The sequence below is a fragment of the Sturnus vulgaris genome, chromosome 21 (genome assembly GCF_052056855.1).
Source record: "Sturnus vulgaris isolate bStuVul1 chromosome 21, bStuVul1.hap1, whole genome shotgun sequence".
NCBI classification, from domain to species: domain Eukaryota; kingdom Metazoa; phylum Chordata; class Aves; order Passeriformes; family Sturnidae; genus Sturnus; species Sturnus vulgaris.
In genome coordinates, this window is record NC_142263.1 from 3,469,394 (window position 1) to 3,483,090 (window position 13,697).

General features: G+C 49.4%; 1 protein-coding gene across 6 annotated transcripts; it reads right to left on the bottom strand.

Moving 5' to 3' along the window:
• Positions 1 to 412: 412 nt before the first annotated feature.
• On the bottom strand, positions 413 to 11,778 carry TRPV2 (transient receptor potential cation channel subfamily V member 2). 6 transcript variants are annotated; one of them, XM_014876442.2, is made up of 18 exons: positions 11,428 to 11,776; positions 11,076 to 11,238; positions 10,708 to 10,819; positions 9,560 to 9,855; positions 8,753 to 8,886; positions 8,307 to 8,459; positions 7,656 to 7,796; positions 6,894 to 7,192; positions 6,341 to 6,517; positions 5,753 to 5,911; positions 5,505 to 5,600; positions 5,001 to 5,071; positions 4,555 to 4,720; positions 3,523 to 3,589; positions 3,131 to 3,438; positions 2,720 to 2,838; positions 2,169 to 2,263; positions 413 to 1,452 (listed from the first exon to the last, which is right to left on the bottom strand). In XM_014876442.2, the coding sequence occupies exons 4-18, from the start codon at positions 9,796 to 9,798 to the stop codon at positions 1,322 to 1,324; spliced, it is 2,355 nt and encodes a 784-aa protein (XP_014731928.1). In that variant the 5' UTR covers positions 9,799 to 9,855; positions 10,708 to 10,819; positions 11,076 to 11,238; positions 11,428 to 11,776; the 3' UTR covers positions 413 to 1,321. The 6 variants fall into 6 exon arrangements, with proteins under 6 accessions (XP_014731928.1, XP_014731931.1, XP_088033150.1 ...); XM_014876445.2 differs by having other exon boundaries at positions 413 to 1,494; XM_088177022.1 differs by having other exon boundaries at positions 919 to 1,452; positions 3,131 to 3,589; positions 11,428 to 11,777.
• Between the last annotated feature and the right edge of the window lie 1,919 nt (positions 11,779 to 13,697).

Here is a 13,697-nt window from a genome sequence, read left to right on the forward strand (position 1 = left end):
AATTGCCCAGCACAGGGGGAGAACACACTCAGGTGCAGGGAGTAAATTTGAAAATAAATTTTTGCTGCCTGTCACATGCATTCAGTGAGGATTCAGGTGAGTGGAATTGAGACAGAGAACTCAGGTTGCAGAGTTTATCTCACTGAAGGGAAGGTGCTGCCAGCCCTCGGGGTCTGCAGCTTTCTGGGATTCTCACCAACCTTGCCCTGGACTGGAAGGTGCTTCCAGTGCAGCATCAGCTGCTCTGTGCTCAGATGTGGCTGCACAAACTGACATCAGCCCATGAGAAACCAGAGTTAACTCCCACAGCAGTAATCAGGGATCTGACAAGAATTTACAGTCCACACTCACAACACCTTCTCTCCCTTTCTGAGAAAGGCAGAAGCTCTAAAAATATATCCAAAAATGAACATTTTCAATTAAGTACACTTGCTGTATTGTTTACAGAAATTTTACATGCTATTACTGTTAAATAGAGTGAAAAGTGAGACAACTCATTTTTATCTCTTTTCCCACAGAGTTTACAGTGGGCTGCCCCTCCTGCCTGAAGCAGGATGCAAGTCACAAAAAGCAACAACAGACATTTTTCTGCAGACATTTGCAGCAAGACAGGAAGCAAAAACCACACAAAAAGTGTTGGCCCATCAGTCCCTCAGAGGCCACGAGCAGGATTCTGCTGCTGTTTAATACAGAGACAAAGCAACCCATGAAAAACAGACCTCCCAGAAATCCACCACACAAAGTTTCAGGTCCAGGAAATCCACATCACTTCCTGGGCTTTTAAGCAAATATGCAAAGAATTTAATTCTAGAAGTGTGAGATGAGGATCCCGATCTGGATTAACCTGGAGCACTGCAGGTCAGTGTTTGTCCACTCACACCTCACACCAGCACAGAAGACAACTCCACCCTCAGCAGCTTTTAGGACTCTACAACACTTTTTATTCCAAAGCACTTCGGTGCAGTCCCTTGTGACAGAAGAACAGGCAGGGCCATCCTCAGCCAGGTCATTCCATGAGCATTATCCAGGAGCATTATCCCTGCACAGCTCAGAGAGCTCTGCCTTCCCCACTGCCCCAGGAGCTGGCTCCCACCACTGCATCTTTAGGCATAGTAATAAGAAAGTTTCAGGCAGAGAAATTTGAGTAAAAACAGTTTCTCCAGAGGAAAACAATCATGAAAGTGCACGACAATACTGAAAGGCACAGGCTGAGCCACAGCCCTGCACGAAATGCACTTTGCTACTGGCAATGCCTTCAGCTCTTCTGCTGGAGGAAGAATTCCTCTGAAGATGGAGGTGAGGTTGCAGCTCAGAAAAGCTGTCAGAGCTCTCTGGCTTTTCCCTGCAGAGGCACCATCTCCGTGGCTGCTGGCTGGGGCTGCAGCAGGGACTGCTCCTCTGGGGCTGCTGCTCGGGCTGCTTTCTGTGCTGGCCTTTTCCAGGACCTGGGCTCTGCAGCAGGGGACACAAGAACAGCCCTTCATCAGCAGGAGGCTGACAAAGGGACCCAGCTTTAGAAGGAGGAAGGCTCAGGGAACATCCAACACACACCACAGAATGTTTTAAGCACTGCAACCTCCCCAGTCCTGCATGACTGGCACCCAGGAGGAATCTACACTGTCCAAAATCCACCAGAGCTCCTGCCCAGGCTCTGCCAGGCTGAAGAAGATCTTTCTAACAGAGTAACAGCTCTGATTCCCAGAGTTCCCTCCCAGCTCTACCAAGGGAAGCAAACAGAAAGATCTCAGGCAGAATTTCACAATGTCCCCAGAGTTAATGCCCGAATTCAGGCTCTAAAAGCCCTGTGATTTTAACATGTGCAGGATGACTTGGCCTAAATTTTCCTAGGAAAAGCACCATTTGGGCTACTGAGCCAGAAATAAGAGCAGCTCTTGCTTTCCCTCAGCAGCATTTCCTGCCCATTTCTCCCAGAGCTAAACAGGAATGGCATCTCCTTCATCCTCAGTTTGTTCCTAAATTCTGGCCAGGTCCAGACCTACACTATATCTTTATTTTCTCAGCTCACAAGTGATGCTGCTGTGGGGAAGCAATTTCAAGTTGGCCTGGCTGAAATTCTGTTGCCAAAGACATAACAACATGCCAAGAGCAGTGTGCTGAGCACGAAGCTAAAAGAAATACTGCAGACCTTTCTTCATGATTTAACTTACCTTCTGGATTTATTTCTGAATCACTGGTGTTTCCAGGTTCTTCCTTCAAAACTCCCACATCCTTTGCCCAATCTGTCCATTTAATTTCCTCTACTCTGGAGAGACAAAATGCAACAAGACACTGATGCCTGGAATGCAGCATCTCAAGTCAGATCTCACTGTCCTGCAGCCTCCCAGCCCAGCTCATCCTGCCAACACCACCCTGATGGTTTGGCTGTAGCAGCAGCACCTTACAGAGATGTTTTTTGACTAAGGCTCTTCTGTAATCAAAGCTCCATGAGTTAAAATATCTTCTCCCTCTGCATATTTGTCCACTGGTCTGTTGGGTTTCAAATTCTCCAGCTCAGGGGATGTTCTTAATACCAAGGTGACAATGCTGGAGGATCAATTAACTCTCAAACCTCCAGCCTGGCAATCACCAGCAAATTTGGATGTAGCCAGGAATGTGTGGTTGAGTCAGTGCTGGAATTGCCTGGGGTGGCCCAGGGCTCCCAGGCTGTGGCCCCACTGCAAGGCTGGAGTGTGAGGGGGGAATGGTGCATCTGTCTTACCTGAAACACCACCTCTCATCTTTCTTATTGAGCCCCACTGACATGAAGCAGCCAGATCTCCTCTTCCCACCCTGGCGCCACAGCCAGGCCTTCTCTATTTCTAGAATTGCAATTGCCCTCTGAAAGAACAAAACCCACGTCAGACACAAACCGGGGCACACACAGAGCCCAGCCCAGCCTTTCCATCCAATCTGCCCCCCTCTGAATCTCCTCGGACTTGGAGAATCCCTGTGGAACCCAGCCCCAAAACGCTCCTCACGTTCTGCCTGGAGCACATGGGGCACGCAGAGAGCTGCAAATGCTAAAATTTCACTGCCAGGGTGACAACTCTCTGTAAAAAGCACATTAATATCTGAGCTAAGGACAGGCAGGCAGTGACACCTCTGAGCCCAGCAGAGCTTTGGGCCTCACCTGCAGCTTCCAGACGCTCTTACTGTAGCCAGAAATATCCGTGACAGTCTCGCTCATGAGGGCAATCAGCATGTTCAGCAGCAGGATGTAGGTGAGGATGACGAAGAGCAGCAGCAGCAGCATCACAAAGTACCTGAACCTGGCGTGCTCCTGGAAATCCAGGTCCCCCATGCCAATGGTGATCTTGAAGAGCTCCAGGGAGACGCTGAGCAGCCCCCCATACATGGCATGGCTCCCCGAGCTCTCCAGGTGAGCCAGGGACTTGTTGTGAGACACCGAGGGGGCATCGCCCATCAGTGTCACCAGAGCTGTGGGGAAAACACAACTTTGAGTGCTCAGGAAAAAGGGTTTTGTGCAGCTCAGCACACACACACAGCTCACACGGGGCTCACCTGCAGCAAAGCCAAACAGGAAGATCATATAAACCAAGAGGAAACGCAGCAGGTCTCTCATGATGGTCTGAAATTTAAAAAATAGTAACAGAAATATAGTAATGTTAGTAGTTGTAATAAGCTGTAGGTAACAGTAAGAGTATTAATTAGTTGTCATGTTTTAAAATGCTCTACAATAAAAAGTATATAATGCATTGTAACCAAAACTAAAGTTAGCTTCAAAAGAACCTGCAGCTAATACTAAAAAAGCTGCAGGCTTAGTTCTTGTCACCCACAACCCAAAAATTGCTGTATCATCCAAATACAATAAATAGCATTTTAAAAATCCACCTGGAGCCCTGCATCTCTCGTTTTGGGTCTCACACTGAAACACAGACCAGGGGAAGTGCTGTGCTTAATCTCACATGAAATCACCAGGATGATCTCACACATCACAACCAGCCCTCTGCAACACTGACAGAAAGGTTTCCACTTTTATCCAGTTAAAAAAAACTCCTAATGTGTGTTAAATTACCTCCACAGGTAAATAATATCATTGCCAGCTTAATCTGACAGTGCTATGAACTTCTTTGTTGCTCTGTTAGCATGAACAGATCTTTGAAACAAATCAATTCCCTCTCGCTCCCCACTATGGCTGTTCTCAAATTGTTTCAACCCACACATCCCTCTCTTTTCCACCTGCATTGGCTTTACACAAACGGTGACCAGAATTCTTCCCTGGCACCTTCTTTGCCTTTCCAGTCCCAGTCAATCCCAGCAATCCCAGTTTGCTCTGTGGATCTGGAAACGCTGGTCAGGCCAAGCTGAGCAGCTCCAGGGAGCCCAGCCCGGTCTGCAGGGCTGGTCTGGAGTTGGTTTGTGGCTCACAGGGGGATGGTTCATGGTTCATGGCTCCCAAATGAGGGATTTGCTGCAGCTCTAGCTGAAGACACCGAGCTAACCCCTTCCTGCAACAGCTGTGCTTCCACAGGACATCCCTCCCAGCTGCTCCCAGCCCACACCTTTCCCTGCAGAGCTTTTCCCAGCCCTGACCTTCTGGATCATGACGCTGTAGATGCCGGTGCGCTGGAAGCCCCGGGTGTAGTAGAGGGTGTTCACCCAGCCCAGGAGCAGGGAGAAAACCATCACTGCCACGTAGTTCTCTGAGCTGGCCCCATACAGCACTGCTGACAGCAGCAGGGAGAATGCCTGGATGAAGCTGGAGGGAAAGCAAGAGGAAGTGACAGTGACTCACCACAGCAAAGAGGGCCCTTGCAGTTCTGCTTTGCAATAAAATAAAATAAAACAAAACCGTTTGAGCAGACAGACCCCACCCAGCAAAGCCCACTACAGCAAGGGACAAGAGGCAGCAGAAGTGGAAGGAGGGTGGCAGAGGATCTGTTTTTCCTGCTCTCCAGCTCTGTGGCAGTGTAAGGGCACTGAGCTGAGAGCAGAGCACCAATTCCGAGCTGTGGTGGTGCCAAAGCCCCAGGACATACATCAGGATCTCGATGCAGCTGTCAGAGCACATGGTCTTCAGGGACTGGCGTCTCCTCCGCAGGTACAGGCTCTGGGGGAGGAAAATCATCCATCAGAACCGTGTGACAGAGCCCTGCCCTGCCCAGGGGAAAGCTTTGCTCCATGTGCTCCTCCTTTCATCTTCAAGATGCCCAATTTCATCCCTCCCAGATGAAAAAAGCCCTTCTTTATAAAGGGCAAGGATGAACAAGGGCTGAATCATGGCTCAGCCCAATGTCTTTATTAATAGCCTGCATTAAATGCCAGGGGTGCATTTTAATACCACAAATCACAGAAGTCTCTCAGAATTATTTGCTGTTGTGGAATTGTGATCCTCCCTGCCCAGCAGCCTGGCTTGTGCTGCCCTGATCACACTGAGTGTCTCAGAGCAGGATTCCCTCCTGCACATCCTGCTGCCTCCAGGCCAGGATTGTTTCCTTTTTTTTCCCTGTCTTACCATGAAACCAGACAAGAGATCCCCCTACCTGAGCAAAGATCAGATAAATGCCTCCTAACAAGATAATGATCAGGCCAGAGACCCACAGGAAGCCTCCAGCTGTGAACTCCACTGGGAAGGAAGGCTGCAAGACAAAACCAAAAACACCCAAAGCACTGGAGATCAGCAGAAGCAGTGATGACAACCACCCACAACTTTTAAATTCTTCTCCATCCATCCATCCATCCATCCATCCATCCATCCATCCATCCATCCAAATAAAAACACTGGACCTACCTTTACCCTTAAGGGCTGATAGTATGCAATGGCTGTAAAGATGATCATGAATGACAAGTAGGAGACAAAGCTGAAGTAGAATCTCTTGGAAGCAAACGTTTCCCATTTTTGCTGAAGCAGTTTGTTCAGTGGCTCCAAAACCACCATCTTGTACCGATTCTGTGGGGAAACAAGCAACCAAAATTCACCTGTGTGCCAGCAGAAATGGGATTTCACCAGTGAATTGTCTTTTTAAGAGTTGGAGCTTCGTGGCTTCATCAGGGGAATCGTTAAGGGGTTATTCAGTCAGGTCTTTTAGTGTGAAAGAGAAATATTGCATAGAAGTCACTTCATCAAGATATGTGAACAAACAGAGGATTAAGACAACAAAAGGATAGAAATTTCCCTCAAATTATGGATGGTCAGAGCCATGCCAAGCAGCCTCTGAATAACAAAACCTGCAAACATTCCCACGAATAATTTCCTTTTATCAGAGAAACAATCACCTGAAAGCCATCGTTAACTTGAAAAACGCAATAAATTACACAGCGACAAAATGAGAAAGGACAGAAAAAAAAAACGGAGTTGGAGCAGTGGTGGGGGCCTCACCGGGGTGTCACTGCTGTAGGCCAGGATCTCCAGCACAGAGTTCTCCTCGAAGCTGTCCAGGGAGGCCAGGTCGTACAGGGACACGTGGATGGGGCCGTAGGTCCACTCGGTGAATTTGCGGGACAGGTGCCGGTACACGGGGTCCTTGATCTCCCTCTGGATGATGTGCCTGAAGATCTGACACACACACAGGACAATGTCCCTGTGCTGAAGGACACGGAGCCCCCAGAGCAGCACAGCTGGATTGGTGCCTCTGCAAACAGCTGGAGCTGGCTAAGAGCAGGCGGCCACATCTGGCTCCCCCAGGAGTGGAATGGTTTCAGTCCAGGGACAGGACAGGGACAGGACAGGGACAGGACAGGGACAGCAGCAGCCAGCTGGGCTCTGCAGGACACAGCTGAGTGGCCTGAATGTCCCTCCTTTGTGTGGCACTGCCCCTGCCAGCAGCATCACCACGGGCTGGGTGAAGATGCTCCAGCCCCAAACCCCACTGGACACCGAGGGTGCAAATTAAACCATCCCTGCTCCTCAGCAGCCCTCTGGCTGCCCCTACCTCCACTTTGCCTGTCTTGGCAGCCAGCTGCAGGGGATTTAACCCATCATAATTCACAATCTCCTCCAGTTTGCACGTGGGGTCGAGCTTCACCCCTGCCTTCAGGATCTCCACGTAGGTTGTGCTCACAAACTTGGTGTTCTCCTCGGTGTCATCTGCAATCATCACCAGGGCGTGGAGGACGGTGTTGCCCTGGGTGTCCTGCTCCTGCAGCCTGGCTTTCTGGTGGGGATTGTTTAAAAGATAATCCACCACATCCAGCTGGTTGGTGCAGGCAGCCAAGGAGAGGGGGAGCTCACCTGAAGAGATCAGGATGCAGAATTTGGAGGGGAAGAAGAAAGAGTTGAGCAAGAATTAAAGAAAGGGAAAAAAACAATTCTAGAGGAATATGTTTAGCCCACAGAACAGGTTCTGCCTCAGTGTCTCTAGATTCTGAAAGGGTTTTACAATAAATAATTATTCTGTTTCTGAGGCAGCTGAAATGCTTTCCCACACCTCAAACTGATCTCTCAAATCTGAACTAGCCAAGTATTGGTGTTTGTTTGAAGCCACTCAGACAGGAATAAATAGAAAAACCCAAAGATAATGGAAATGCTCAATGGGCACCCCAGATATGAAAGGATTCTGCCATTTAAATAAGTCAAGGGCTTGATTAAAGGGCACTGAAGATGGCAACAGAGGGGCAAACCCATCTAGAATTAGTGGCATCACATGAAGTATGGCAATAAAAACCCCAAAGGAACATGTTCCACGGTGACTCACCAAAATAAAAGTAAACTCCTTCTTTCTTCTTCCTGAAGAATTCACCGTGGGCTCTGGCATGGACATCAGCTCCATTCTCCACCAGCAGTTTCACCATCTCCAGGCTCCTTTTCTCGATGGCAATGTGCAGGGCAGTCTGGCCTGAGGACAGAGCAAACCCTGTCACTGTGCCACTGCCAGGGGCACAGGATGGATGGATGTCACCAGTGATGGGTGCTCTGCACAGCCCCAGGGCTGGCTGGCAGCTGAAGGCTCTCAACAAACCTCAAAACCACCAGGAATTCAACCCCAGGGCAGGCAAGGGAGACCCCGAGCAGCCTGAGAGGATTGAGAACCAGCTGCTGTTCAAAGCACAGCCAAACAGCAGAACTCACTTTACAACAACAGACCACCACTTCTTCACCTTTACAAGTGTTTTTATATTTTCCTAAGCAAATCATCTCATTGCTTGGGTTATTAAGCATGTATCATTTGTTTTACAGACCAAGGAGGGTATAACCCAAGGCTGAAGTGGATGCAGGAGCAGAAGCAGAAATAAAAGGTGAGTGGGCTGTGTGTGACTGCACCAGAATCTCGGGGCTGCAGTGCTGCAGGAGCTCCAGGCCCCCTCTTTTTCCTTTTTCCTGCTCATCTCACAGAATCCTTCCTTACCTCCATAGAAACAGTCAGAGCAGGACACATTCACGAGTGGCCTGGGGTTCTGTGTCTTTTGGTCTATTTCCAGCAAGACTGGGATTGTGTCATTCCTCCCATTTTTTAAGTTCAGCAGGGCTTTCATTAAGCAGGTCTTCCCAGTCTTTGCATCTGGCAGGAAGAGAGGATTGAATGGGTTGAATTGGTGGGTGTGCTTTGCTGTAGTGCTTGATGCACAACTTAACTCTGTGGGATCAAATATAATCCTCGTTTTAAAGGTTTTAAGCAATATTTTTAGTAGTCGTAAGGCAAAAAGCTTAGGATGTATTTAATTAATGGCATTCTTCACCTTTGGGTGAATATAAGGAAAATAAAAGAGAGAGAGCTGGAGAAAGTAAAGAACCAGGAGCATGTTCCCCTGCTAACCCTGTGAGTAACAATCAATTTCAGGAGCAGGAATTTACCTGTGTACTCGGAATTGGTGAGGAATTTGGAGTTCCTCCTTAAATATTCCAGCAAACCCTGCAGTGCCTCGGGGCTGCCCCTGATCACAGCGCTGAACAGGCGGTCCCTGTCAAAGCGATTCGGGTCCTTCTGGCTGCGGGACAAACGCAAAGTGTCAGGAAATTCTGCAGAGTGGAAGTTCTGGAGAGCAGGGACAAGAGAGTGCCACGAGTTCTAGTGGGACAGAGGAAGGAAGGAGGGAGACAGAGGAGAGTTTGTTGGCAGGGAAAAAAAAAAAAAAAAAACAAAAACCAAAAAAACAACAAACCACTGAAGTGTTTTATTTTTGAGTCAAGGGAAAAATAGAGAGAGTTATTTCCCAGAATTCTCCCGAGTGGCTGCTCTTTCCATCAGCTGGAGCAGTTCCCAGCTCCAGGCTGATGTGCAGCCCTGGCAGGGAGCCAGAGCAGAGAGAGGAGCCCAGGATGGAGGCAGGAGCAGGGTCAGCCCCAGCCCGTGCTGGGAGCTCTCCCAGGATGGTTCTCAGCCCTGCCAGGGCAGCTCCGTGCACAGAGCACCCAAAGTGGCTGCTGGGGTCAGCTCAGAGCGACCCAAACACCCCCAGCACACCCCACACACCCGGGCACCCCCAGAGCAGCACAGCCCCGACACATCCCCTTTCTGCTTTTAATTTCCTCCCACCCCGTGCCTGTCACATTGACACGCTGCCACTTTTAGTGTGGACTTGGGAAAATCCATCAGCTCCCACCAGCCAGGATCAGTGTGGATCACAACCCAAATTGGTCAAATACCCAAAAGTCACTCACTTGCTGACGAGTCCTGGCCGATAGTTCAGATTAATCTTGATTTTAGGGGCAAAGTCACTGCTCTCCTTCTGATAAGGTGTCTCCAAGGGCTGTGGCTCTCCTTTCCTTCCATGTCCTGACCTTTCTTCCTTTTTACTCGGGGCAGGTTTATCTTCCTGGATGCTGTCATCAGTTTCTAGCAATCCTATCAACCTGTTCCTCTGAACTGGGCCTGGCTGCCCGTTTGTGAATTTATCCATTGCCAGCAGAGATGGTCCTGCAGGTCTGCAGAGATGTTCCCTATTGGGGCACTAAACCTGCAAGGGATGGGGACAATTAACACAATTTCCTCACCAACCCCAAAAGCGTTTGGTGCAACACAAAGAAAGTTCCCGGCTTGACCATGGGTGCCTTGAGAGGGAGATTTGAATAAAACTCTGCACAGGGGGAGTATTTGAATAAAGGATCAGGGTCCTAAATGGGGACCAGTAGAGGAGAAGTTTAGAAGCATTTTATGAAGCACAGGCAACTTGTCTGCAGCACATCTGAACCCCTGTGTGAGATGACCTCACCTGTTGGCAGCAGCACAGGTTCCTGACATAAAAGGCAAGGAAAGTGGCTCTTTAGGAGCCTGTCATCGTTGCTCTTGTCTCAGAGCAGCCAGCACAGGCACAGCCTGCTCACCAAGTGGCCAAAGAGATAAAGGTTCACTGAGGGCCCTCTCTGGAACAGTGATGGGTTTGCCCACAGTCCCTGCTGGGAAGCTTTGGGCTGCTCAGACAGGGAAAACACCTGCACAAATTGACATTTCACCCTGGGACAAAATGAGTGGGATCTCTCCAATATTTGGAGCTGCTGGCTACCCGTGTGAGCACAGAATCTGAGCTCCCAGCTCCGAGGCAAGCACAGCCCCCTGCCCTGCAGACACTCCCAGCCCTGGGAGCCTGCACAGAGCCCAGATCCACCAGATCTGCTGCCCACAGAGCAGCAGCAGAGCTCCCAGCCAGCTCCCTCCTCTCATCTGATGCCTCCTGAACTCTGTTTTGACTCTTTGGAGACATCTCTCCATATCTGCCTGGGTACATCTCACACCACACCCAAAGCACACTGCCTGAAGTCAGGCTGCAGATTCACAAGGTTTATTAAATTAAACATCTACAATTACCAACCTGCAGCAGAGCTTTGGTTAATAACTCCTCCTCATTCCCATGCACTCTCTCCAAATGGTTAACAGGTTTCCTCTGAAGAGAAATCTCCCTTGCTACAGCCAGACTCCATAGCCTGCACCAGCAGAGGTAAATGGACACAGCATAAGCGTTTTGGCATAGGCTAGGGTGTGAAAAAGCACAGGTCTCAGCAGAAAACGACCACAAAACATCTTTATGCAGCTCTCAGGAAGAAATGCAAGGGCTGATTTTGAGACAAACTGTTATGATAATTCAGGCACTCCGTTTAGTCTGCACTCTAGTGACAAACATTCCTCTGCACACACCCTTTAATCCCATTTCAGACTCGCTTCCCTCCCCAAAACACTTACTGGTAGATCTGCAGAATCCTTTAGAAGGATATTTGCACTTCCATATCAGTTTGATTGTGCTTTTCTGTCTTCCTCTCCCCAAAATCATTTCTCAGCTGCAGTTTCCATCTCTCCACAGCGCCCAAGAGAGTTATTTATTGTCAGTCTTGCACAGACAGAGCGTCTGGGTTAAAAGCAAGAGCAAAATGCTCCTATAAAAAAGGACCCTCTGATGTATCCACCCACTTTGTGCATCCCTGGGAAGCACAGGGAGCACTCTCTGCTTGCCAGCTCGACTTGCACAGCTCAAGAACGGAGTTATTCCTCCCTGAGACCTCACCAAGCCCTGCTGTCAGAAGAGCACAGCACTTACCAGAAGTTGCAAGCTCCACCCAAGAACTGATCTGACAAGGAACCCCAACGGAGGCTTCAGAGGGGAAATAACCTCCCAGCAGAAACCAAGCACCAAGAAGTGTTAATTGGCATGAAGGCAGACCCAAAATTCCTTCCATCCATGGGTGAGCAGCCCTGCAGAGAAGCCCCCGCTCATTCCAGCAGCCTGTCAATGGCACAGTGTGGGACTCCTGGCTGCTGGTGCTCCATGAGAGAATCCAAGCTGCCTGTGAGCAGGAACACCCCCAGATCCCTGGGATTTACTCAACCGTGTGGCTTTTTGCAAAGTGAAGGAGGGCTCGCACAGGAAATGACTGGCTAGATTTCTCAGTAGAGGGGAGAGCCAATGAGTGCAGTGCTCTTATATGGGAAAGCTGGCTGCCTATTGCAAATTCAGAATGCTTAACCCCTGCCTGCACACGGGGAGCCAGCACCTCGTGCCTCCCATGCCCAGCCCCATGAGGATGTCACAAGGCTCCCAAAGCCAGCCCAGCACAGGCAGAAGCGCCTGGGAGCAGCTGAGGCCAGGCTGGGTGTGGAAGCACAGCCCCAGTGACACAAACCCGGTGACCCCACCGAGTGCAGTGCCAGCTGCTCCTCATGGGCACAGAACAGCCCCAGATCCCAAATTCCCAGGCCACTGGTTACTTCATCTGCTCTAGTTATGAGCTAGAAAAATCTAGCTCATAAAAATCCCTGTGTTTTCTCCAAAGGAGAACAGTCTGGGAAAGGCTTCTCTTGGGAGCAGGGATGTGCCCCCACCCCACCACTGACTGTCCTTGGGCCCACACACCCCAAAACTGCTTCACTTTCCCCTCACAAAACAGGACCCTGGGAAACAGAGGATATCATCCCACAGCACGAGTTCCAGCTCTCCCAAAGGAGGCTTTGGGATCCTTTCCTGCAGCACCAGTGCAGGCTGGCAGGCAGCAGCCACTGCCTTGCCCCAAGGGATGCTGCTCCAGCAGTTCCCACCCAAACTCCTGATGCTTTACAAAGCCATTCATGTGATCTAGAGCTCAGCTAGGAAATCTTATTAATGAGCAAAATGGTGAAGTTTCCTTCCAACCAACACCTTGATAGTAGGGAGACATTCCAGGAGAAACCCCAGAAGTGAGGTGAACCCCTTGGTGGGTTTTTTGGAGGTGTCACAGCACAACATCTGAACTCTGGCTGTGCCTCCCTTCTTCCAAACCTACCCTGAGCCAAAGGAGAGCCTGGAGCAATCCTCATCCCACAGGAGTGCAGGATGCTGTGACACTTCCTTGGGATGTGATCCTCACCCACAGGGACTTTCCCAGATGTTTTCAGCTTGGATGCAGGCTGACACCTCCCCATAAATACACCAGTTCAATGGCACCGTGCCTTTTCCCTCCTCGTGGTTTTGCAGGAGATTTTTCTCAACCTTATTTCTCAAGATTCCTGTGTTTAAAAATGAAGCTGGTTCCAGGGATAATACAAAGCTGCTTTTTCTTTCCATGATGGTTTCTTAACGATTTATTAAGACCATAGAACAGCCTATAAAGAAAAGATAAACGCAAGATCAGATCTAATCTCTCCAATGCCTCCCCCATGCCAGCCTTGCACTGACCTAGCTGAGTTTGCTTTAGCTGTGTTACACTTCATTTACTGCGATATCCACGGAGCTTCAGGCCCAGCTCAGACTTTTGGTTTTAAATCCTCTTGGGCTTCTTTCTCCAGCTTTCCTGGGAGGCATCCCAGCACTGCAGGCAAGGAATGAAATCAGGGAGTGCATCGTGACAGAGCCCTGCCTGCACATCTGCTCTGGGGCTGCAGGAGGGACGGGAACGAGCAGCTCCCTGGGAAAGGAATCGCTGCCAGCTGAGAGGTCACCACAGCAAACGGCACACAAACACAGCAGGGAGAAGAAAAGCTGCGACTTCATCTCACCTGACTGCCAGCCTGAGTTTTCCTCTGGCTTTTTGAGGCTTTTATGAAGGAATGTCACAAGTGCTCGTTTCACTCATGAAATGTGTCTGAGTTTCTCCTGACAGGAGAGGCACAGCCCATGGAAATCCGGGAAGAGAGAAGTCAAACTGCCAAGTGAAATTTCAAGTCAAGTGTTTTTCATTCAATAATATTATCAAATATATTCATTATTATAATTATAGATGAGCAATTTGCAGCAGAAAAAGCAATGACTGGAACCTGCTTAAGCAAAAGGAAGCGTGAGGATGATGGTGTTGGGTGAACACAGAATATTTATATCAGGAAATGTTCTGGTTTGCA

What these genes read in the sequence shown, in the direction of transcription:
- TRPV2 (XM_088177024.1), bottom strand. Translation starts at nt 9,798, where the DNA reads ATGGATAAATTCACAAACGGGCAGCCAGGCCCAGTTCAGAGGAACAGG. An exon ending in CGGCCAGGACTCGTCAGCAA is followed by an intron (nt 8,887 to 9,559) that starts GTGAGTGACTTT and finishes TTTGTCCCGCAG; the next exon opens with CCAGAAGGACCCGAATCGCT. An exon ending in ACAGCGTCATGATCCAGAAG is followed by an intron (nt 3,590 to 4,554) that starts GTCAGGGCTGGG and finishes TTTAAATTTCAG; the next exon opens with ACCATCATGAGAGACCTGCT.